The sequence below is a fragment of the Antechinus flavipes genome, chromosome 2, assembly GCF_016432865.1.
Source record: "Antechinus flavipes isolate AdamAnt ecotype Samford, QLD, Australia chromosome 2, AdamAnt_v2, whole genome shotgun sequence".
Taxonomy (NCBI): Eukaryota; Metazoa; Chordata; class Mammalia; order Dasyuromorphia; family Dasyuridae; genus Antechinus; species Antechinus flavipes.
The window spans coordinates 534,188,927-534,215,924 of NC_067399.1; the positions used below are offsets into that span (position 1 = coordinate 534,188,927).

The window sequence follows — 26,998 nt, forward strand, 5'->3', positions numbered from 1 at the left end:
AACTGATGTGTCAGATTATCTCAAAAGAATTTGTTGCCTTAGACCTCCAAAGCAAGGGGCAAAGATTTTACTATGTTGTTAGGAGTGGGTTAAATACATTGGTGTTTTCAGCAAGGAAAAAAGTTTTAAGTAATTAACAAGAGGTCTACTAGGCAATTAAAGAAGAAGGCATTATTGGGGGATGGCTAACCCCAAAGGGGATTTAGTATCTTAAAAAGAGCTAATAAGCTGTTGATAATTTCTAAATAGGAGAAAAATATAACCTCAAGGGATTGACATCATTACTTGGCTTTCTGATTGGATACAGTGAAGGTTGTATGATTTTGTCAAAGCAAAGTATTGCTAAGAATTCTACCAGAGACCTTCACTTTGGGTGGGGTGTGATTAAGGTCCATTTTAACAAAAGGCCTAATCAAAATCAAAAAGTTCTCTTATAATCCAGGTCTTCCTTCTTGCCCTCCTCAAGAAGTAGCTAGTTTTTCAGATTGTTTACAGTAATTCAGGCTCTCTCCTTGCTACAAAGACCTGGGGGTCTTATTCAGCTCCTAACATCCCCACCCTCCCTTGCAACTAGTTCCCTTTCCAGTTTCTGGTTACTTGTCAATATTTTCACGGCTCTAGGGATTATGAAATAAAGCTTGCAGGGGATGAAATGGACGATGAAAGACACTTATGTAAATCAAGTCTTGTGGAAGTCTTAGCATCTAAATTTACTTAGATTACTTTTTCTCTATCTTCTATTTTCATCTGTCCAAAAAAACTGAATAAGGTAGAAAAAATTCCACCCTCTACAGGAAGGCTTCCCCAACCCCTTTTAATTCTAATGCTTTCCCTCTTTTAGTTAGTTACTACTTTTGCACGTGGCCTTCCTTATTAGTTATTATTAATTAATAATAATAATAATTATTATTATGAGATCTTTGAAGGCAGGATCTACCTTTTTCCCTCTTTTCCTATCTCCAAAGCTTAGTAGGCACTTATTAAATGTTTACTGAATGGAACCGACACATAGTAAGAATATGAATGTTTAGCGAAAACGAATTGGTACGTAGCGGACAATAAACGTTTACGGAATTGAATTAAACCTCTCGTGGACCGTCACAGCCACAGTAGGAAGCCGCGGCCAGAGGGCTGGGCAGTCTGGCCTAGCCTGGAGGGCGCGCTGCCAGGGGTCCCAAAGCCACCTCTCCCCCCACCCTATCCTCAGTTCCTCCAAAGTTTTCCCCGGAGTTCTCAAGAGATTAGAATCCCACCAAACTTTTTTTCTGGAGAGAAGAGAATAGGGGCGGAGAAGAAATTTAAAGGGGAAGTCCCACCCCTTTCGCCAATCTCTATAGGTCCAGGATAGAGCCCCGCCCTCTTTATAGTCGCCGGAGGATTGGCTGGGATGTGGGGCGGGAACCCACGAGGCGGGTCCCTTGGCGGGGTCCTCCCCGCCCGCCCCTCCCCCTCCCCAGGTGGCAGGTGGGGCGGGGAAGGAGCGTCTAGCGCGTCCGCAGCCCCGTAGCCTCTGAGCGCTCGCGCCAGCCGGGGCCGAGCTCCGTACACCATGAAGAGCCTCAAGTCTCGCCTGAAGAGGCAAGAGGGGCCCACCCCAGCCCCCGCCAGCGGGGCAGCTTGCCCGGTAAGTGCCGCCCGCCTCCAGGCCTCGGGGTTCCTCGGCATTCCCTTCGCTCTCCCTTCCCTTCTCCCCGCCCGGGGCCGGAGATCTTCTGTTCGCTCTGACCACCCTCCCCCTAGCTTCTTCCAGGGACCCTCCTGGGGCGAGAGTCTGCCTCCTGGGAACTGACGGGACCAAAGCCCGGGACCGGACTGGGTGACCAGACTCCCAACCTGAGGGACTGAAGAGATATGCGAGAATCTGTTCCCGGGGCAGACCAGATGAAGGCAGGGGGCCGGATGGGGCAAGCGAGGCTACGGGAAAAAGTCCGCTCGGGGCCGGTCCGGTGTGAATGTCACCCTTGGGCTAAACTAGGAAGGGCCTCTTATCCCCGGTTCTCTCCCGGCACCCCCGCTTTCCAGTCACTCGAGGGTCCGGTCTTGGGGACGAGGTCTAGAGAGATCAGTGCAAAGGGGATTGGGCAGCCGGGGTCGCTGGCGCGGCGCCGCGCTAATTTGCAAAGATTTGCAAAGTCCGGGTTTGGCTTTCCAGCTTCACCAAGGCTGAATGGCGTGTTGAAGATGGAAACGGAAGCCGGGATACTGTGGGGAGGTCGGGACCGAAATCGTGGGCTGCGATGGCGAAAACTTCTCAGTACAGTGTACCTGGTATGGAGACTCAATCCTGAGGCTCACAGGGAAGTCCTGGCGTCTTTGGGGAGCTTCAGGACACTTGATAACTTCGACAATTTAAGGCAATGGAAATGTGATCTAAATTCCAGGATGCAAAAAGGAAAACAGTCTTGGTCAGCTAGAAACCTATAGAAAATAGGATCTCAAAACGAGTCTCATTTATTGTTTTCCTAGAATGCTCAAAACAGGATCTTTTTTTATCTTGCTGAAAAAATTATCTGCTCCCAAAATATAAAGGAAGTATTCAAGTCGCTGTAATTCCTGACTTGTGGTTGAAGTTAGGAAGACCTGACTTCAAAATCCTGCCTCAGATACTCAGTTTTGTCTTCTGTAAAATGAGGGTAAGAATAGTACTCTACGGGTTGTTGAAAGGATCAGATGGGAAATTTTATGTAAAAATGATTTGCAGAACTTAAAGCACTATTTCCTTTTCATTTTATATTTTTATCTGGCTTAATTTTTTTCTAGGATTAATTGATTTTTAAATGAAAGTAAATTGTGTTAAGTCCTGGATCTATACCCCAGATTAAGCAAAAAGGTTATTATGAATAGTATGAACATTTGAAGAGGCATGGAGCTGATGCCTTTTGAAATCTGGCTTCAACTTTCCTTGTATATACTTATATAAGTACTTTTATTTATTTATTTATTTGCTTGTTTGTTTTGCTGAGGCAGTTGGGGTTAAGTGACTTGCCCAGGGCCAGATAGCTAGGAAATGTTGAAGTGTCTGAAGTCAAATTTGAACTCAAGTCCTCCTGACTTCAGGGCTTGTGCTCTATCCATTGCACCATCTAGCTGACCCAGGACAATTGATTATCTTTTTGAGTTGCCTCAATAAAGACCTTCTTCTTCTTCTTCTTCTTCTTCTCCCTGCCTCCCCAGGCAATCAGGGTTAAGTGACTTGCCCAGGGTCACACAGCTAGTGTTAAGTGTCTGAGGCCAGAGTTGAACTGGGTCCTCCTGACTTCAGGAGGCCACTGGGCCACTTAGCACTCCCTCCCCCCCTTTAAATACTTTTAAACTTCAGCCAAATCGGACTATTTACTGTACCTCATAATAACATCATCTCTTTCCTTTGTCACTTACCACCCATTAGGAGCTGTGCTCCTTTTCTTCTCTAGCTCAATTTAAGCAGAGACTTACTTTTCCCAGATTTTCTTCTTAGGACTTTCCTTCCCCCAAGGGAAAAAACCCCTTACCATCTACTTATTTTTTATTAAATTATGGAAACACTGTTTTCCTCAATAAAATGGAAGTGCCTTTAGGGCTGGCAGTTTTTCATATTTGTCTTTATATTCCTAGTACCTAGCAAAGTACCTAGAATTGAGTTGGCATCTAATAAGTGTTTGTTGATTAAATGATTAAAAAAGAACTTTGTATGAGCGGCATTGATCTAGATTTAAGTTATATCTGGGCAATTCTAGACTTTACCAGGCAACTGTATACAACTATGAATTAGTGAAGTTTCCATTCCTCAATGGTAGAAGGATTTCTCTCAATAGAACCTTTTTCTGCCCAATGAAATCACAGTTATAAAACAAAAAAGAAAGAAAAAAAATAGTAAAACTAAGGAGAGAGAAATGATAGCCTTCCCTTTCCTTTCCCCTTTCCTTCCCTTTTTCCCTTCTTTCCCCTTTTTCCTTTCCTTTTTCCTTCCCTTTCCCTTTCTTTCCCCTTCTTTTTTCCTTTCCTTTTTTCATTCTTTTCCTTCCTCTTCTTTTTCTTTCTTCTTTCTCTCTGCACTGAGAAATTTAGTGACTTGCTTAGAGGCACACAACCTGAATAGCTTTGATTTGGAATTTACCATCTTTTTGAATGGGAATTTGCCTATCTATGTTTTTAAGGTCTGGGGAAATGTTACTAGTATCAGAGAAAGTCACAATGATATTCTTCTATAAACATCTTACTTCACTGAATTCCAGATTTCTTAGACCAGAGACAGTTCATCACAAGAAGTTTACACAACATGATAAAACACTGCATAATTTCAGACTAATCCCTCCAAAAGCCCAAAAGATATTTGGGATTTTAAAAAAGTATTAGTGTGCTGTTTTACATTTTATAAACTTGCAAGCTCACAGACAACTTTCTGAACTGTTAAACCTTCCAATTTACTGTACGTCTAAATCTCTCAAAGTGAAGAAATTAAATGTTAAGAGAAATTCCCTAAATATATTTTAAAAATGTGTACCTCTGAGTTAAAGTAAAAAATTCCAAAAGGTGTCAAATTATATGGAGGTGATGATTAATTATATAATAATTTTATTTTATTTTAGAAAATTCACAAAAAACAGCCATTTCATTTTTTGCTTTTTTCTTTTAAAAAGAAAACACGTTTACTACAGAAGAGGTGATACAAAGATAAATGTGAAATAACCCCAATTCTCAAGAAGCTTACTTTAAAATTAAAAAAAAAATCTGCATCTAACAGACATTTAAAACAGTATAGATAGATTGTTTTGTTTGAAGGATTTTTTAATTGAGCTGCTTATATGACTACCTCTTATATAATTGTAAATTCCTTTGAAAAATGAAGTGATTTAAAACTTTTTCTAACTAATTAAACTGACTTAATATTTTTTATATTAAATCATGTGCATAAAATATAACTTAAATTTCTCCTAAGTCTTTATCATAATTTATTACCATTGTCATTCACATTTTTAAATGTCCATTTTGCTATGATTTTTCTTAGTATTATTTCTAGATTTCTTTGTTTTCCTCATGTTTGGATTTAATTGCATTGTAATGTAATTTCATTATATTAATATACCACAATTTATTTGACCATTTCTTTATTGTTGTTTGTTGAGGTAGTTTCCTATTTTAAAAATTATATGTAATTCCTTTAAGAAAAATTTTAAACAGTTTTGTTGCAAATGCTTTATAAATCTCAAAGCATCATAATAATGGTAGATATTATCACACACACACACACACACACACACACACACACACACACACACACAGACATACCCACCCACCAACACCCAGCTTTATAAATCTTAAAGCACCACATTATGCTAGCTATTACACACTCATCCAAAAAGTATGCTTATTTTTGTAGCTTTTATTATCTACTGCTAAATTGTCTTTAAAAGGATTTTATAGATTTGCAATCCTGCCACTAGTATTTGTACTTGTTTTTCTCCAGCTTTAAGATTTTGAATTTGGTTGCTTTTAATGATTTTTGATAATTTGCTGCGTGTGAGACACCAAATAATTTCTTGTTTTCTTTGTTCAGCTCTTCTTTGATCTTTTATCCTTTATCCATTTTGCAATAGGAGTTACATTTTGGAATTATTAATAACTCCTAAGTATTTTAGCTGTCACTTTTTTCTGTTATATTTGTTTTAAACATATTTCTAATCTTAATTTTCTTTAAATTCTGTTTTTAATATATAGTCATAACACAATACACATTTTTTTTGCCTCTAATAATTCCTTGTATTTGTTGACTAGGGACAAAAAAGTCTTGACAAGTATTTAAATCGTTAATGTGTGCCAAACACTGTGCTAAGGCACTGGATATACTAATATTAATGGTATGAGAGATCCAAGGGTAGAGTGAATTTGCAGGCTGAGGAGACTTCTCTGCTATAGCAAAGCAAGTCCAGAGAGTTAGGAGTGAAGCCTGGAAAGGAATTAAAGAATTGTCTTCCATAATTGAGATACACTTTTTATTTATTCCATCTTTTTATAGTTGTATGTTCTCTTATCAAGATCAGTCAGTTAAATAATAAACATTTGTTAAATACCTGCTTTGTGATAGACTCGGTCCTAGGATCTAGGAATAGGACAAAAATGAGACAGTCCCTTAGTCACTGATCTCAAGGTGATTACATTCTATGAGGGGGCACAATATGTACATTTGTTAGTTGTGTACGTATACACATACACACATTTTTATTTGTTGTTCAGTCTTTTTTAATCATGTCCAATTCTGTGATCCAATTTAAGATTTTCTTGGCAAAGATACTGATTTGCCATTTCCTTCCTCACTTCATTTTACAGATGAGGAAACTGAGGCAAATGAGGTTAAGTGACTTGCCCAGGATCACACAGCTAATAAGTATCTGAGAACATATTTGAACTCAGAAAGATGAGTCTTCCTGACTTTGGGCATTGTGCCACCTACCAGCATATTTAATACATACTTTTACACACACAATAATAATGTAATTTTTTAGGGGCAAGTCACTAGTAAATTGGAGGAATTGGGAAAAGCATCATGAAGGTATTGGGGATTCTAAGATTTGTTTAAATTAATTTTCTATCAAGCTGTAGAATTTTTCATAATAAAACATTTGAAGCTTAACTCAATTTTGGAAAATTTATCATCAGATTAGTTGTAGGCCGATGGCTATTTTGACGTTAGCAGCTGACGTTAGGAGTTAGTGAGAATTTGTGATCTGTGTTGATGAGGAAATTTCTCTCATCACCAAATCTCAGATTATTAAAGTTTTGAATTATAGTACATTCTCTTGCTTTAGAACATCTTGCTTTCAGATATTTCCTTTGCATTTCCTTCAGAAAGCCAACATCGCACAATCAAGTAAATGCTACATTAAGATGTACCCCAGTTTCTTTTAGAGGTCAAAAACACTGCTTCATGAAACAGTTAATATATCATGTAAAAACTTGTTAATATTTTGGTATCCTGAAAAATTGCTGATAGGAATTCAGAGCAGCTTAATGTGGCATTCTTATTTATCTTGGGGAAGAATTGTTGTGTCCTGCTTTCTAGAGCCCCCACACTGGGGTGATTAAGATATACTTCCTAGTGGAGAAGTGATGAGGCGGGACTCCTGAGGATGGTGGAAAAATGGAGTCCACTTATTTCAAGGACTTTCCCCTTTTTATAATGTAACAAAAACAACACTGAGCACGTGGGACTACATAAACAACTGGCTATTGTACATAGTTTGCCACCTGGTATCTCTCTTCCACCTGTTATCACTCTGCTTCAATCTTAACACACGTTGTCACTGCCCCCCTACTTCTCAGGAAGGCAGAGAGTCCTTAGGGGAGATGGGGAGCCTGACCAGACATCGTTAGCAGGTTCCCTCTGGGCTGAAGGGTCTTATAACTCACCCAGAGTTTCCCTACTGATTGTGACCCTATATAAAGAATTATTTTAATATTTAGCAGAGATTTATTTAAATCATTTAGAACACAAGGCAATATGTGTAATAGATAAGTCATATGTGTGTGTATATATATGCATACATACAAACATGCATATTTAATTTTATTTTGTTTTAGTTTTGAAAATAGATTATGTTCCTTTCACAGAGGTAATTTGTGTATACTTAAAAGCTGATTTTATAATTTTGACTTTTATGTAATGTCTTAATAATTAAAACCACATGTAGTTTAGTTTCAGATTTTGAAATTTAATGAGGTAGTTTGCTTGAATTAATGAATGATGTAAATCTTAAATCAAAACTGAATGTTAACTAAAGCTTTAGTCTGCAATATTTCTCTAGGATTTTTTTTTTCATTGTAGATGCTGTGTTTTTTAATAAAAGTACAGAGTTGAAGCTCTCTTTTTTTATTCTCAGATCTTTAACTGCTGTGTTGCTATGGATCAACGTGTTTTGATTTAGAATGCTTTACTGTGAATTTCTTTGGCATTTATGTTCTGAAGGTGAACCTAAGTAAAGAGCAAAGATCTTAATTTCTCTTTTTCCACTACAGACCTTTTTTCCACCCCTTAATGTCTTTTTCTTTGATGTCATCACATCGAAGTCCCTTCACAATTACATCCTCGGTCCATATGATGTCCCCCTCTTTCTGCCCCAGTGACTTACAGATATTGTTTTCCTGTCTAGGGATGTGAACAGTTCAACCTTTAGATAATATATATTTCCCCCCTGTTTACCTTTCTATGTTTCTCTTGTGTCTTATGATTGTAGATTAAATTTTCTGTTTAGTTTTTTTTTTTTCAATAGAAATGTTTGAAAGTCTCTTACTTCATTGAAGCTCCATCACCTCCCCTGAGAGATGATGCTGAATCTTTCTGGGTAGTTAATTTTTGTTTGTAACCCCAGGTCCCCTGTTTTCTGGAATATGGTTTCCTCTGATCCTTTGTTGTAGAAGCTGCCAGATCCTGGGTAATCCTGACTATTGCTCTCTGTTACTTGAATTGTTTTTGTCTACCTAAGCTTGCAGTATTTTTTTCCTGAGATTGTAGTTTGGGAGTTTAGTAACAACAATGCTCCTTGGGGTTTTCCTTGTGGGATCTCTTTGCAGAAGTGACTGATAGATTCTTTCAATCAGTATTTCCTTCTCTGTTTATAGAATATTGGAGCATTTTTTTTTTAATGATCTCTTGTAGAATGCTATTCAGGCTCTCTTTTTGGTCATGGCCTTCAGATAGGCCAATAATTTTTAAATCATCTCTTCTTGCTATCTCACAAAGTTGTTAGTTTCCGTTTGCCCTATTCTAGTTTTTAATGTGATTTTCTTCAGTTAGCTTTTGTAAATCTTAAAGAGTGATCTAAATTGGTCTCAAGCCCAGAGGCTTCTTTGAATTACTCATAAAAGACTTTAAAAAGCAAATAAGAGAGGTAGAAGAAAAAATGAGAAAGGGAATGAGAGGTAAGCATGAGAAAGTCAACAGCTTGAGAAAGAAAGAAAAAAATTACTCTTTTTACTAGGGGTAGAATAATTGAGGATTATCTTGAATAATATATTTAAGAAATCAAAAATTTGTGTTTTAGGTATTCGTCAGTGTTGCCTCTGACTAAGAAAAAAGAAAGATTAAGAAAAAAGTTATAGTAAAATTTTATGGTGTTTAAAAGCTATAGTATTTGAATTCATTAAGATTGTGGAGTTTGTGTTGAGTAGTTTTCTTGAATTTCTTTATTGATTCCTATTAAAATCTTAAGTCTAAAGTTAATGAAGGGAGAATAGTTTCTATAGGAGGCAGTTTTCATCTTGATTAGTTGACAAGGATTTATAGTGACTTTTTTAAGTCTCCAGCATGATTATATTTTATTTATCTTTATTGACTCAGTTTATAATTTTGTCAGGTTATACTTAATGTGGAGGCATTTTACTTCACCAGATAGAAGACTCAGAAAGATTTACCTTCACGACTCAGCCTCAATATAATTATTGGCAAAAGAACTCTTAACTGAATAAACATTTTCAGTGACTTCTTTGTGCCAGACCAGCTGCAAGAGACAAATACAAAAGTGAAGCAGTTCATTTAAGTCCCGCAGTGTTTAAAGAGCTTTCTTTCAATCGCAGAGATAGAGCATATTCCTAGATGAGTAAAGTTATTGGGGAGGACACTAGCCCCTGGATGCTTCTTGTAGTAGCTGCTTATGAATCTAGTCTTGAAGAAAACTGGAGAAATGAGGGAAATGAGGAAGAGAAATTCTCAAGTTTCAAAGTAGTTGGAGGGAGTTGTCTTCATCAGGAGTGTTAATATCTCCCTAAGTCTGATCATCTCTTCCTTTTCCCTACTAAGACTAATTGGGTTTCAGGTGGGGCTGGGAGTTAAACTGGAGTGGTATTAAGCACTATAACCTTTGGACTTTGCATCAGTTTCATATGTCCTTTATGTAAACTTTTACTGCTTTGCAGTTATGCAAGATGGAAACCTTTGAATTTCATGCCACATAGACCAGTAATCTTTATTGTTATATTTTGTAACTGCCATCTGTATTAGCTTGGCTTAGGTGAGAAGTTAACTTTTGTAGTTTGTGGATCTAGATATAAAATGAATTTTTTTTGATAATAGTTTTTTCTTTTATGCTCAAAGCATAATTTATTTTTTTAAATGATAGCCTATTTTCAAAATACATGCAAATATAGTTTTCAATATTTATTCTTGCAATACCTTGTGTTCCAAATTTTTTTCCTTCTCTTTTCCCATCCCCTCCCCAAGACAGCAAGTAATCTAGTATATGTTAAATATGTGCAATTCTTCATACATATTTCTACAATTATTTTGCTGCACAAAAAAAATCAGATCAGAAAGGAAAAAAATAAGAAAACAAAATACAAGCAAACAACAACAAAAGTGAAAATACTGTGTTGTGATCCACACTCAGTCCCAATAGTCCTCTTTCTCTGGGTGCAGATGGCTCTCTCCATCACAAGACTATTAGAATTGGCATGAATCATTTCATTGTTAAAGAAAGCCATGTCCATCAGAATTGATCATTGTAAAATCTTATTGTTGCCATGTATAATGATCTCCTAGTTCTGCTCATTTCACTCAGCATCAGTTCATGTAAGTCTCTCCAGGCTTCTCTGAAATCATCCTGCTGGTCATTTCTCATGGAACAATAATATTCCATAACATTCATATACCATAATTAACCATTCCTCCAACTGATGAGCATCCACTCAGTTTCCAGTTCTTTGCCACTACAAAAAAGGGCTGTTACAAATGTCAAACGGATTTATTAAAAACATGTTCAAAGTAGGAATATACTGTATATTTATAATGCACTGTTAGATAAAACATCTGGGGATCACAAAGCATTTATAGCTCTTTTATATGGGGAATTAATAGTTTTCATATCTTTTCCAGGCTTAAGTATAGAGATATGTTGGTATTGATTCCAAATTGGTTTGAATAGGTAAGGCAGGTTGATTATCCCATCCTGGGAATAGACAGCCACCTCTACTCTCTTGATTGTTGAATATTTTAAAATTTGAATAAACTTATTTTATATTAATGTAAACTGAAATAATGCAGAGTTGAAGATAGAAAAGTGGTTACTTGCTGAAACAAGCATCATGATGAAGACTGGATTAGGTTATGTTATTTTATATATGCATTGTTCTTTTTTTTATTAAAGCTTTTTATTTTTTAAAACATTCATGGACAATTCAACATTAGTCCTTGCAAAACCTTGTGCTCCAATTTTCCTCCCCTTCCCTCATACCCTCCCCTAGATCGCAAGAAGTCCAATATATGTTAAACATGGTAGAAATATATGTTAAATCCAATATATGCATGCATATTTATAAAAATATCATGCCACACAAGAAAAAAAGAGAAGCAAAATAAAATTCAAGCAAACAGCAACAAAAAGAGTGAAAATGCTATGTTGTGAACCACACTCAGTTCCCACAGCCTTTTCTCTGGGTGTAGATAGCTCTCTTCATCACTGAACAATTGGAACTGGTTTGAATCATTTCATTTTTGAAGAATCACGTCCATCAGAATTGATCATCATATAATCTTGCTGTTGCTGTTTCCAATTTCTGAAGCATGGTTCTAAATTAGAAAATGTCTGACCATTTTGATTTTTTTAGGCAACTAAAATGACAAAAGCCATTTTCCTCTAAAAAGATTTTGAGAGAGAGAGAGAGAGAGAGAGAGAGAGAGAGAGAGAGAGAGAGAGAGAGATTGATTTTTGGTTGCTTATTCCCTATGGTCAGAAGTTAATCTTAGATTCATCTGGCTAGACTTATCTTCATAGACAGCTTGTTGACATTTTAATAATAAATCACATTCTAATACTATAGTATAAATTTTAAAAAGTAGACTAATTGAAAGTAGTTTGATGAAAAGTATATGTGTAGTTAGCATTCAGCATTTGGGCAAAATATAAATTTGTCTCTAAGAAAACTCTTAAATCACTGTTCTTGTGAATAAATATGAGCTACATAAAGCTGTAGTAGCATTTTAAATACTAAAGTATCAATTTTGGGGGTGTGTGTGGAAAGGGGATAGACAGAAGGAAAAAAGATGGCAGTGATTGAACCAATATTTGTATGTTTTAATTAGAAATAATTATTAATTACAAATTAAGATTTTCTGTTCAGCCCATAGATCAGTTTGTTGTGACTTATTATGTGAATCATCCAAGGAAAATGGCAGTGAATTTATGTGGGAGAAACTTGGTAGATGACATAATTAAAAAAAATGCACTTCTTTTTTAAGTAATATTTTATTTTTCTAATTACATGTAAAGACACATTTTAACCTTTATTAAAAATTTTTTTTTGAATTTCAAATTTTCTTCCTTCCCAATTTCCTTCTTAAGACAGTAAGCAATTTGGTATGTTATATATGTTCAGTCATGTAAAACACATTTCCATATTAGTCATGTTGTGAAAGAACGAACATCAAAAGAAAAAAAAAAAACAAAAGATAAAGTAAAAATGGTATGCTTCAATCTGCATTCCGTCTATCCTTTCTCTGGAGGTAGATAGCATTTTTTTATTTTGAACCTTTTTGAATTGGCTTGGATTGTTGAGAGTAGTTAAGTAATTCATAAATGATCATTGTACAGGTTTGCTGTTACTATGTACATTGTTCTCGTTCTGCTCACTTTACTTTGCATTATTTCATATAAGTATTTAAAAGTTTTTCTGAAAACATTCTGCTCATGACTTATAACACAATTGTATTCCATTACATTCATATACCATAATTTGTTCCGCCCTTCCTCACTTAATGGGCATCCCCTTAATTTTCAGTTCTTAGTCACCACAAAAAGCCTGCTATTTTTGTATAACTCTCCCTCCCTTCTTCCTTCCTTTCTTTCCTCTCTCCCTCCTTCCCTTCCTGCTTTTCTTCTTCTTTCTCTTTTTTGATCTTTTGGGAATACAGACCTAGTAGTGGTATTGCTTGTTCAAAGGATTGTTAGTGCTTGATTGATTTTTGGGCATAATTTAAATTACTCTTTAGAATTGTTGGATCAGTTCACACCTTCACCGACAATGCATTAATGTTCCAATTTTAGAGTGTTTTTTATTTGTACTTCTCTAATCAATAGTGATTTAGAACATTTTTCATATGGCTATAGATAGTTTTGATTTCTTTGTCTGAAAACTGTCCATATCCTTTATTATTTATCAGTTGGAGAATAACTTGTATTATTAATATGACTCAGTTCTCTATTTGAGAAATGAGGGCATTATCAGAGACACTTGTTGTAAAAATTGTTTTCCAGCTTTCTGCCCTTCTAATCTTGGTTGCATTGATTTTGTTTGTACACAAACTTTAAATTTCATATAATCACAATGATTCATCTTATATTTATCTCTTCATAAATTCTTCTCTTCTTCACATATCTGACAGATAAACATTTCCATGCTTTCTTAACATGATAATGATATCACCCTTTATCTCTTAATCATGTACCCATTTTGATTTTATCTTGGTATATAGTGTAAGAGATTGGTCTATACTTAATTTCTGCCATATTATTCCAGTTTCCCCAGTAGTTTTTGTTGGGTTTATTAAACATTAGATTACTATGTTTCTTTATTACTGTGTTTTGTGTATCTAATTGATTTCACTGGTCTACCACTCTTATTTATTAGCTAGTATCAGAAAGTTTTGCCGATTACTGCTTTATAATGAAGTTTGAGATCTGGTATGGCTAGTCTGCCTTCCTTTGCATTTTTTCATTAATTTCCTTAATATTTTTTTACCCTTTGTTCTTCTAGATCAATTTTGCTATTTTTTTCCCTAGCTCTGTAAAATTGTTTTTTGGTAGTTTGAATAAGTAGATTAATTTAGGTGGAATGAATAAGTAGATTAATTTAGGTGGAACTGTCATTTTTATTGTATTGGCTCAGCCTATCCATGAGCATATTTTTCCAGTTAATTAAATTTGATATTATTTGTGTGAAAAGTGATTTGTAATTGTGTACCTATAATTCCTAATGTTTGTCTTGGCAGGCAGATTCTCAATTATTTTGTATTGTTTACATATATTTTAGATGGAATTTCTTTTTCTCCCATGCTCCTGGTCTTTATTGATTACTGTGGATATATTTTATGTTCTGCGAGTTTGTTAAATTTGTGAATTATTTCAAGTAGTTTTGTAGTTGATTCTTTAGGATTCTCTAACTATACTATCATATCATCTGCAAAGTGATAGTTTTATTTCCTCATTGTCTATTTTTATTCATTTTTCCTAGCTTTTTTACTATAACTAACATTTCTAATTTGATAATGGGTATCCTTACTTTGCCTTTGGTCTTTTTGAGAAAATTTCTAGCTTATCCCCATTATAACTACATAGGGAGAATTAATGTGTAATAAGGCTACAAGGTAGGTTTAGAACAGATTGTGAAGAGTTGAAAATGCCAGAAGACTTTATATTTGATTCTGGAGATAAAAGAGAATTGCTGAAACTTATTAAATAAGAACATGATACTATTTCTATAGAAAAGTTTTATGCTTTAGGAAAATCACTTTAGCAACTGGGTGGTAGGTGGATTGGAGTGGGGAAAGACTGGAGAGAGCTAAATTAGTAGTCTCTTGAAATCATTCAAGCAAGAGGTGATAAAGTGTAGGATGATGATATATGAACAGTGTAATGAATGTCTGAGATGTTGTGGGGAAAGAAACAACAAGAATTAGCACTTGATTAGATGTGTGGAGTGAATGAGGAGCTGAGGATGACACCACGATTACAGACTTTGTTATCAGGAGGATGGTAGTGCCCTCAATAGTTATGGAGAAATTTGGAAGAGGGAAAAGAAATGAGAATGTTGCAAGAGAATCATGAAAAAAAGAGTCAACAGCTTGATAAAAGGAGCACTCAAACAGAAATTTACTGAAGAAAACAACTCCTTAAAAAGTAAAATTAGCCAAATAGAAAATGGAGAAAATAACTCCTTAAAAATTAGAATTGGGCAAGTGGAATCTAATGCCTCCATGAGACATGAAAAATCAATCATCAAAAGTGAAAGAATGAAAATATTGAAGAAAATGTAAAATATCTCATTGGAAAAACAACTGGCCTGGAAAATAGATCCAGGTGAGGTAATTTAAGAATTATGGGACTACCTGAAAGCCATGACCAAAAACCAGACCTGGACATCATACTTCAAGATTTATCTAAGAAAATAGCTTTGTCCTAATTTTTATTTGTGTAGGCCTTCCCTCCCCAGTGCCTGCAAAAGATTCTCACTAGCTCTGTATCCTGAACTATTGTGGAAGAGTAATTTCTGCATCTTCTTAGATTTCTCGGGCATGATGGAGTCTGATACTCTTCAGTCTGTATAAGAATAATTCTGGGAGAGAGCTGGACTGTACTGCTTTCTTCTATTCCAACATCTTTTGCTAGTTAAGTAAACAGGTACTATTTCACCAAAGTTGTCCCAGGGAACAGATAACACATAATTTTTTTTTCTTAGTATAAATGATGACTAGGACAAAATATTGTTTTCTGTCAGATACATACTCTGTATCAGATATTTTACTTAGCTTTTTATTTTTTGGAACAGGCGGAAAATGAACATGATGAAAAGACAGAAGGCACTAATAAAATGTATATTTTTAAAAAATTAAGGTTGGTATTTTTAGGAAAGAATAGTTTTTTAAGAGTTGCTTCTACTGTTATATCTCTGAGACCAATTGTACTGTTCATTAGGAGAGGCAGCTAGCTTTTATTCTCTTTTTGTCACCACAAATTTAATGTTGTATTAATTAGAAAGGAAACAAATACTTAGGGCAGGAAGAATATCAGCAATAAGTATCTTCTTTTTTGTTAAAACTTTTTATTTACAAAATATATGCATGGGTAACATCGACCTTTGCAAAACCTTTTGTTCCAAATTTTCCCCTCCTTCCTCCCCCTCCCTCCCTAGATGGCAATTAGTCTAATACATGTTAAATCTAATATATGTATACATATTTATACAGTTATCTTGCTGCATGAGAAAAATCAGGTCAAGAAGGAAGAAAAAGAAAAAACTTAGAAAGAAAACAAAATGCAAGCAAATAACATCAGAGAGAGTGAGAATGCTATGTTGTGGTCCACACTCTGTTCCCACAGTTCTTTCTCTGGGTATAGATGGCTCTCTTCATCACTGAACAAGTGGAACTGATTTTGTTCATGTCATTATTGAAGAGAGCCACATCCTTCAGGATTGATTGTCATATAGATTGGTTCTGCTCATTTCATTTAGCATCAGTTCATGTAGGTCTCTCCAAGCTTCTCTGAAATCATCCTGCTGGTCATTTTTTTACAGAACAATAATATTCCATAACATTCATATACTATAATTTATTCAGCCATTCTCCAATTGATGAGCATCCACTCAGTTTCCAGTTTCTTGCCACTACAAAGAGGGCTGCTACAAACATTTTTGCACATGTGGGTCCCTTTCCCTTCTTTAATATCTTTTTGGGATAAAATCCCAGTAAAAACATTGCTAGAACAAAGTTTGATAACTTTTTGAGCATAGTTCTAAATTGCTCTCCAGAATGGTTGGATGCATTCACAATTCCACCAACAATGTATCAGTGTCCCAGTTTTTCCACATCCCCTCCAACATTGGTCATTATCGTTTTCTGTCATCTTAGTCAATCTGACAAGTGTATAGTGATATCTCAGAATTGTCTTAATTTGCATTTCTCTGATCAATAGTGATTTGGAACACCTTTTCATGTGACTACAAATGATTTCAATTTCATCTAAAAATTGTCTGTTCATATCCTTTAACTATTTATCAATTGGAGAATGGCTTGAACTATTATAAATTTGAGTCAATTCTCTATATAGTTTAGAAATGTGGGCTTTATCAGATCCTTTGGAGTAAAAATGTCTTCCCAGTTTATTTCCTCCCTTATAATCTTGTCTGCATTAGTTTTGTTTGTACAACTTTTTAACTTAATATGATCAAAATTACCTATTTTGTGATCAATAATGATCTCCTAGTTTTTCTTTGGTCACAAATTCCTTCCTTTTCCACAGATCTGAGAGGTAAACTATCCTATATTCTTGTAATTTGTTTATAATATCATTCTTTACGTCTAGATCATGAATCCATTTCCTCCTTATCTTGGTATATGGTGTTAGGTGTGAGTCTATGCCTAGTTTCTGCCATATTGTTTCCAATTTTCCCAGCAGTTTTTGTCAAATAGTTAATTCTTATCCTAAAAGCTGGGGTCTTTGGGTTTGTCAAACTACTAGATTGTTATAGTTATTGATTATTTTGTTCTGTGAACCTAACCTATTCCACTGATCAACTGCTCTATTTCTTAGCCAGTACCAAATGGTTTTGATGACCACTGCTTTATAATATAGTTTTAGATATGGCACAGCTAGGCCATCTTCATTTGCTTTTCTCTTCATTAATTCCTTTGAAATTCTTGACCTTTTGTTCCAATTCCTTTAATCTCTTATAAGTATCTTCTCTTATAAGTATCTTCAATAAAGATTTCACTTCCAAGACATATAAAGAATCATTTCAAATTTGTTATTTGCCAATTGATCAACGATCATAATAACCTGTCTGTAAAATAATTTTAAACTATCAATAATTACATGAAAAAGTGCTCTAAATCACTATTAATTAAATTCAAATTAATTTTGATGTTCTATCTCTTACCTATTAAATTGGCAAAGATGACAGAAGAGAAAAGTGACCACATTTGGAGAGGCTTTAAGTAAACAACCACATATTGGTATGCTTCTGGTGGAGCTGTAAATGATTGGTTTAGCCATTCTGGAAAGAAATTTGGAAGTATATCCAAAGTTTATAAATGGATAGTAATAATAATAACAATCACAATCATATAAATAATAACAAATAAATCTCTTGGGTCTATATCCCAAAGAAATTAAAACAATTAAAGAAATCAGTATGTACAAAAATATTTATAGCAGTTTTTTTTTAATGGTAGCATCAAATTGAAAACTAAAGTTGTTTCTTCATATTAAAAAATGGCTGAATTTATTGTGTAATATGAAGTACAATAGACTAATATAATTGTAGCATTAGAAATGATGAAATGCATTGGGAACTATTGATGCAGAAAGAAGCAAGAACTAGAACAATTTGTCCAGTGACCACAAGATAGAGAAAAACAACTCTAAAGCGCTTGAGACTTATGATCAATACAATGGAAAACTATGAGTCCAAAAGAATGAAGATGAAGCATTCTATTTATCTCCTTATAGAGAGGTGATGAATTTAAAATTCAGAAAATGATTTTCTGACATAACTAATGGTGGCAAATTATTTTGCAAGACAATGTAAATGTATATTGAAGGATTTTTAAAAACTTTCTTAGTGGGAGAGAAGACAATAGATTGTAGAAGGAACAGATTAATTTTAAAATGTTTAAAAATAAACATAGCTATTAAAATGTAAACACTTAACAGATTTTGAGTCTTATTCACTTTTTTTTTTTTTTTTTTTTTTGGTAAATCTGCTATGTGCAGAGTAATGTGAATGTATTTAAAGTTGATTAAGATAGTCTTTGTTTTGAAAGAATTTGAAGTCTGGGATGGGAATGGGACAGGAAAATAACACAAGTAGACAACAATTCAGAGTAGACGTTCATAAGATTTTTTAATCTTTGATTTTTTAAAAATGGTGTTTCACAGGTGAAACAACTTTTAGGACGGAAGCATGATTTAGTGGAAAGAGCATTGTACTTGGAGCCAGGAAATCTTGGTCTAAATTCAGGGTTGTAACTAGCAATTCCAGTTCCTAAAGTGGGCAGCACAAAAGGCTTCCTCAAAATGACTTCTTAATTAAAATTCAGTTAACAGCATAGAAAGAGACATTGGACCTTGTGGCCCCATGGGAGTAGAAATCCAGAGATATAAGTTTTTAGGGATGAGATACTTATTTCCGTGGGTGGAGATTCTGAGACACCTGAGGCTGCTGATGGAGAGGCTGCCTTGGGGACTGGAGCAGTGCTGGAGCTTTACGAAGGTTGTTCTTTGAATGAAACTTGTTCCTTTGGTAGTGAGTAGCTTCTTATTTTAATTATTTATTTTTGCTAACTAGTTGCTAAAGTCAGTTTCTGTCTTTTAAAGGTCTGCACGAGATCTGTCAGCTTACATTTAGGGTACTAAGAGGAAAAGTAAAAATTACCTCCATCAGTATTACTATTCTGCCTCTCATTATTGGCCCCAGCTTTATCGTCTGTGATTAATCAGGGACAATCTAGTTATGCTATTTACTTTGACTAGAGAGTTGAAAGGAAAGTACTTTATTAAAGCTAAAATTTGCTATATAAATATGAACTGTTATTACTAAAATATCATAGTTTAAGTATGAATGAGGAAATCAAGTGATGGCATTAGAATTTGGAGTTTGGTTAGGACTTTATTTAAAAACATGACTTATATAAAAATGTGATTTATGAATAAATTAACCTTATTTGTCATAAATCACTATACACTTAATAATTTAGAACAAGTGGAAAAGAATGCTGAACTTGAGTCAGAAAAATCTATACTCAACATATTGTTCTACCATCTAGTCCTTGTGTAACTTAGCACAGTGCCTGCACATAATAAGTACTTAATTCAAACTTATTAACTTGAGCCTCAATTTATATCTCTCTGAAATGACAGACTTGGTCTAATTAACTGATGTGTTAAAAGTCCTAAATCTATGGAACAACTAAGCAAAGAAAATAAAGTATCTTATGTAAAACTCTTAGAAACAAATGAATTAATGGAGAGACAAAACCCAAAAATACTTTTTTTCTGTGCTGCCTCTGCAACTTTCTTCTCCTTCTCCTCCTTCCTCTTTCTTCTCTTTCTCTCTACCCCCCTCATTCCTTTTCTTCCATCTCTTTTTTTTTTCCCTCTTTCCTCCCATGATATCAGTAATACTGGTCTCCATGATTCAGGGAATGATGCTTTGAAACTTTGTTCATATATCTTGATTAACATTAGTAACAAGAAATATTCTCTCTTGTCACTCCTGGGATTATCTACAGGGATGTTTTATGAGAAGATATAGTTGTTTGGAAATAATCAGGCTTAAGGTTGAAGAGCTTTGATTTCATAGGGAAGGAGCCTATACCTTTTATATACTTCTAAAAGGATCATGTATACTTAAAAATTACCCTATTTACCATAGACTCTTGGCTTATTAAAAGCGATATTTGGCATTCACCTTCTGATATTCTTTCATCCTATGAAGTAAAATAGTAGTTATATTTGAATTTAATGAATCTGAACTGAAGTTATCAAATTATATTAACACTAAGATTAGTTTCCCTTTAGTTTCTTCACATCAAATAATAAATAATCATGAAGAAATAAAATATCCTATAGGAATAAAATGTCAAAATGTTGCATTAATTTTGACTTAACAGGATTAAAGAAAACTTTTTTTGTTTGTGGTTTTTGTTATTTTTTGTCTTGTTTTTGTGTAGTCAAGTAAAATGAATGGGGAAAACATTTTTGGGGCATATGATAGACTAGAGTTACCTTGTATGGCAATAGCTCTTATTTTACCCATGTTTATAAAGATTTAATTTTTTTTGATATGTATTATTGTGGAAAACACCAATTTAAAAAATTTCAGATGTACTAAACAGCTCAATATGAGGGTAATTTTTCTTTCTCTAAAGATTTTCTTTAATAGCCTGGTTCTACCAACATATTTATAGTTAAAAACACTTGAAGATGTTATTGCTTTACAAAGTTAGTATTAAATATTTTTAAGAATACTTATCTGTAACATAGTGAGCAGTTTTATAAACCTGAGACTAAAGGAGCAGGTTAAAAATTACTCTTTTCATATGAACTTTTCTTTTGTACTTCTGATGTATTCTTTTTGTAGTTCTTTTGGTGAATTATAGTGTAAACATTTATGTATTAATGTTATTTTTTTATCACTAGTCACATGTTCCACTTGGAATTTTATTTTTCATTTTCTACAAAAATTGTAAGTTTTGAGACAGAGAAACCTTTAGTTATTTGTAAATTTTAGGCAACCTAAGGGAATTTTATGACTCTAGTTAAACTGTATAACAATAATTAAGATTTTTGGTCATAATGATGTTCTATGAGGTCTTTAAAAAAAATACCAGCCAGCATTGCACAATCTCCAGCAACATTGTGTGTTGCTAATTATTCATGATAATGGTGAAGTTTATACTGTGGAATTTTTTCCCCAACTCTTCAAGATGAAATTGAATAGAATAGCATTTCTTTGTTATCACCAGAAGTAGAAAGGTTGACACTGTATCTTGTTCCTAATTATCTCACATTTGACTGTTATTGTTCAAATAATTTTCTCTGTTGCATTTCCACGTGTTAAATAACATTTTTGTTCATTCATATTAAGAACAAATCATTTATATGCTAAATATCATGACTATATGGAAGCTGTGTTCTAAAGTAGTTAAGTTATGTTTTGATGCTTTAGGATTGTATTCTGCTTAGAATATATAGGCTCATTTTTTAACTTGAATATAGAGCCAACAAATATTTGTTACTTTACTTTTGTAATAAAGTTTTTTCTATTAGTGGATGTTAGAAGCAAATCTATGAATTCATCATCTCTGTGGAGGCTTGCATCTTGGTTGTCATCTGGACTCCATTCTCACCTCTCATATCTGATCTGTCAATTTCACCACTTGCTGAAATGTCCCTGTCCCCTTCTCTGCTCTAGTGTAGTCCATCATTATTACATGCCTGGGCTTTTGTAATCATTTCCAAAATCAAATGCAGAATGATCCGTTTGGCATTCAAAGCCCTTTACTTTTCCAATCTTCTTACACCATACTCCTTAACTTATTCTTCAGGCCAATTATACTGGCCTCCTGTTCCATGAAGAAGATACCGCGTCTTTCAGGTTGGGACATTTCCTCTTGTCTGCATGCCAGTAATTGTCTCTCCTTCTCTGCCCATTTATCCCCTTTACCTTCCTTTAAATCCTAATTAAAATCCTTCCCAGCTCCTCTTAATTCCAGTACCTCCCCTCTGTTAATTCTCTAATTTATATTTTATATAGCTTGCTTTTTATCTATGTATTTGCATGTTTTCTCCCTATTAAGATTGTAAGTTTCTTGAGGGCTTGAACTATCTTTTATTCTCATACTCTTAGCTTGAAGGTGCCTGACATACAATAGGCATTTAATATTTATTTGTTGATTAATACATGGACAACTGAAATTCTGTGTTGCTGTATATATAAGTGAGAGACCTAGAGGAAGGTCCTACCTAATATGTTGTTGGACCTCTCTGTACAGGATTTATGTTAAGACATTGGCAAGTCATTGCTTAAGAAAGTGCAGATGTGTTGGCATCTTTATCATCAGAATACCCATATCAGTGAGATCATAGATCTTTTGAAATACTGAGGTCATTATTTTTCTTTTTTGTCTTGTGAATTTATGAGTTGTCATCCCCAATACCTTAGGCTTGCAACTGAAATTTTATTCTCAACTTACTCTCTGACCTCCCATCTGCAAGTCCTGTGTATTTTTGCCTTCTCGACATCTCTTGTATGTGTCCCCTTCTGTCTGTAGACATTGCCACCACCTGGCAGAAAGCCTAATAAGTTCATGCCTGGACTGTTATAATAGACTATAAGTCATTTCCCATTCAAGTCCATGCTTCAATTGGATGTTAAGAGTTACTTAAGTAACTCTTTTGAGGAATTCTGAAAAACGCATAAAAACTTATATGAACTGATACAGAATGAAACAAAACCAGAGAATAATCTATACAATGACTATTGTAATATAAATGACAAAGAATGCCTAGTAGTTTTAATCTTCAATTTTGGCATCAGAGGAGTGATGAGGAAATGAACTCTTCTTAAACATTGCGATCCCTTTTTGCCCAAGAAATTTTTTATATAATCCAAGTATATGGGCATATAAAATAAGTATTCAAACAAACAAAATAAATCTTAATTTCATGAACCCAATATTCAATTCATGACCCCCATATGGGGTCACAAACCACAGTTTCAGAAGCTGGAGATTAATGAATGAATAACAGTAACATGTTTTAGTAACATGGAACTTAAGAACTAAGTGCTAGGATACAAATAAATAATAAGTACAACCGTTTCTGCTTACAAAGCACTTATATTCAAAGAGAAGACTATTAGAAATATTGAGTAAGAATTGGAAAGGGAACCAGAGGAAGTTATGGTTGACTTGGGACTAAGTAAAATCTAAGCTGACTGGTCACAACTAAGGAATGAAGAGGTAACAGACTGAGTTGTGTTGGGGTGAAACAAAAGAGGAGGCCTGAAGGAAGGCATCATGGCTTGTAGGTAGCCTTTAAGGTTACTTTCAGCTCCCAAGATATGATACTATAATTAATTTATAATTAATCTATATTAATAGCTTTTATATAGCCCTTTTCATTACAGTTATCTAATTTTACCCTTACAACAACCCTGGGAGGTTGGTGCTATTATTAAACCCATTTTACAGAAGAGATAGGTACCTGAGTCAGAGATTAAGTGACTTGCTCAGGATTAGTTTAAAAGTGTCCGAGGCTGGAATTAAATTCATGTCCCTACCTTTCAAGAGCCCATAATTTAATGGAGGTAGCAGGGAAGACAACATCCAAACAACTATGTGTAGAAATGCTATATACAGGATAAATAGGAAGTAATTAAATAAAAGTAAGGCACTAGAATGAAAAATGATTGGATAAGACTTGCTGTAGAAGATAGGATTTTAGTTGAAACTTGTAGGAAGCCCAGAGTCAGAGATGAGGAGGAAAAACACTCCTGGGGATTAGCTAGAAAAGGGCTTAGAACACCAAACACAATTTTGTGTTTGATCTTGGGGTATTAGAGAGCTACTGGGGGGGGGGGGAGAAAGAGAAAGATAGAGAGAGAGAGAGAGAGAGAGAGAGAGAGAGAGAGAGAGAGAGAGAGAGAGAGATGCTTTAATCTGTATTAGACAATGGGTATATAGCTGGTTCTATTCATTACTGCACTATTGGAACTGATTTGGTTCATCTCATTGTTGAAGAGAGATATGTCTGTCAGAATTGATTATCATAGAGTGTATTGTTGTCATTGTTGAAGGGAGACACGTCCGTCAGAATTCATTATCATAGAGTATTGTTGTTGAAGTATATAATGATCTCCTGGTCCTGCTCTTTTCACTCAGTATCAGTTCATATAAGTCTATCCAGGCCTTTCTGAAATCATGCTGTTGGTCATTTCTTATAGAACAATAATATTCCATAACATTCATATACCACAATTTATTCAGCCATTCTCCAATTGATGGGCATCCACTCAGTTTCCAGTTTCTGGCCACTACAAAGAGGGCTATGGCATAGAATTCTAAAGCAAGCCAGAAGTTTTTAAGTGTTAACTTGATTTACTCAACAATAGTCTTAATACAAACAAATTTCTAAACTCACTCTCTGGGTTTCTCTGAAATGAATATATTCATCTAGTTTTAATCTAAAACTGCTGCAAGCTAAAGCTTCTAAATTAATTTACTATATTATTTAAGTTGTCTCATTGGAGAATAAAGCAGCCAGCTCTACTAACACATAACAGCTGTTCTGCTAAGTCTTATAAAAACCAAGCTACTTAATTTCAAAGCCCATCAGAGGAATCACTGCAATCTCAAGCCTTGATTTTACCAATGTCTTCTATTAAAAATTTTTTTTGGGGGGAACTATACCTCTAATTTTATAGAAACTTTCTATACTGATGTAAATCACCAGTGCAGATCCAGAGTCATTCTATATTTTAGAGAATTGATTGGGGACACTGAAAAGAGAATTAAATTGTTCAGAGTATGTGTTACAGGCATGACTTAAACTAGGGGTCCCTTATTTTAAATCTGGTTTTCTAACCAGTGGGCCATAATATCTCTTATAAAAATACTGTAACCCTAAAAATCATACCTCTTTAAAAAATAATAAGGGCAGTTTCTTTGCAAACGATATTTTATAGATCTCACTCCTCTTTATTAGTGGTAAATTACCTTTCTAATTTTTGATTTTGGTTTTCTTCCTTCCTTTTTTCTGGTCAAATTAACCAAAAGTTTTTTTTTTTTTTTTTGGGGGGGGGGTCATAAAAAACAACTTGTAGTTTTGTTTATTAATTTTATAGTTTTCTTTCAATTTTATATTAAGATAAAAAGTTTTTGTGCAAACAGCCAATGAAGACAAGACTGGAAGGGAAACAATAAACTTGGAAAAAATTTTCACATTTAAGGGTTCTGATAAAGGCCTCATTTCCAATTGATAAATGGTCAAAGGATATGAACAATTTTCAGATGAAGAAATTGAAACCATTTCTAGTCATATGCAAAGGTGTTCTAAATTACTATTGTTCAGTGAAATGAAAATTAAGATAACTGTGAGGTACACCTCCTAGTTTAGCTAAGATGATAGGAAAAGATAATGATAAATGTTGAAGAGGATGTGGGAAAACTAGGATACTAATACATTATTGGTGGAGTTGTAAACTGATTTAAACATTCTGGAAAGTGGTGTGGAACTATGCCCAAAGGGCTTTCAAACTGCATATTCTTTGATCCAGCAGTGTTTCAACTGGGCCCGAATCCCAAAGAGGTCATTAAAAAAGGAAAAAGGACCTAATGTGCAAAAATATTTGTAGCAGCCACCTCCCCCCCCTTAAAAATTTTTTTAAAATAGCTTTTTATTTACAGGACATATGCATGGGTAATTTTTCAGCATTGACCCTTGCAAAACCTACTTCAATTTTTCCTCTCCCCCCTATCCCTCCTTCTACTAGATGGCAGGTAGTCCAATACATGTTAAATATGTTAAAGTATATGTTAAACACAATATATGTATAAATATTCATACAGTTATCTTGCTGCACATGAAAAATTGGACTTAGAAATAAGATAAAAATAACCTAAGAAGGAAAGCAAAAATTCAAGTTGTGCATTATTTCTAATAGCTTTTTAGTTGATTCTCTGGGGTTCTCTAAATATACCATTATATCATCTGCAAAGAGTGATAATTTGGTTTCCTCATTACCTATTCTAATTTCTTTAATCTCTTTTTCTTTTCTTATTGCCAAGGCTAGTATTTCTAAAACAATATTGAATAGCAGTGTGATAGTGGGCAACCTTGTTTCATCTCTGATCTTATTGGGAATGGTTCTAGTTTGTCCCCGTTACATATTATGCTTGCTGATGATTTTAAATAGATGCTACTGACTATTTTAAGGAAAAATCCATTTATTCCCATATTCTCTAGTGTTTTTAATAGGAATGGGTATTAGATTTTATCAAATGCTTTTTCTGCATCTATTGAGATAATTGTATGGTTTTTGTTAATTTGGTTATTGATATAGTCAATTATGTTAATAGTTTTCCTATATTGAACCAGCCCTGCATTCCTGGTATAAATCCTATTTGGTTCTGGTGTATTATCCGGGGATGATTATCTTTAATCTCTTTGTTAATATTTTGTTTGATTTTTGCATCAATATTCAACAGGGAGATTGGTCTATAATTTGGTCTATAATTTTCTTTATCTGTTTTTGTCCTATCTGGTTTAGGTATCAGTATCATGTCTGTGTCATAAAAGGAATTTGGTAGGAGTCCTTCATTCCCTATTTTTTTCCAATTTTCTTTCTTTTTTTTAAATGATAGCTTTTTATTTACAAGTTATATGCATGGGTAATTTTATAGCATTGACAATTGCCAGACCTTTTGTTCTAATTTTTCCCCTCCTTTCCCCCAACCCCTCCCCCAGATGGCAGGTTGACCAATATGTGTTAAATATGTTAAAGTATTTTTTCAAATTTTCAAAGTTTATATAGTATTGGAGTTAATTATTCTTTAAATGTTTGGTAAAATTCACATGTAAATCCATCTGGTCCTGGGGATTTTTTTCTTAGGGAGTTGATTAATAGCTTGTTCTATTTCTTTTTAAAAATGGGACTATTTAAGTAATTTATTTCCTCTTCTGTTAATCTGGACAATCTATATTTTTGTAGGTATTCCTCCATTTCACTTAGGTTGTCAAATTTATTGGCATAA

General features: G+C 34.2%; 1 protein-coding gene across 1 annotated transcript in view; it reads left to right on the forward strand.

Moving 5' to 3' along the window:
- The first annotated feature begins 1,453 nt into the window (after positions 1–1,453).
- The window catches only part of UACA (uveal autoantigen with coiled-coil domains and ankyrin repeats), a 98,303-nt gene continuing 72,758 nt past the window's right edge, over positions 1,454–26,998 (forward strand). Inside the window, exon 1 of the mRNA XM_051980756.1 lies at positions 1,454–1,624. Within this exon, the coding sequence (XP_051836716.1) occupies positions 1,550–1,624 (75 nt within the window). The 5' untranslated portion in view covers positions 1,454–1,549. The remainder of the gene's footprint in view (positions 1,625–26,998) is intronic.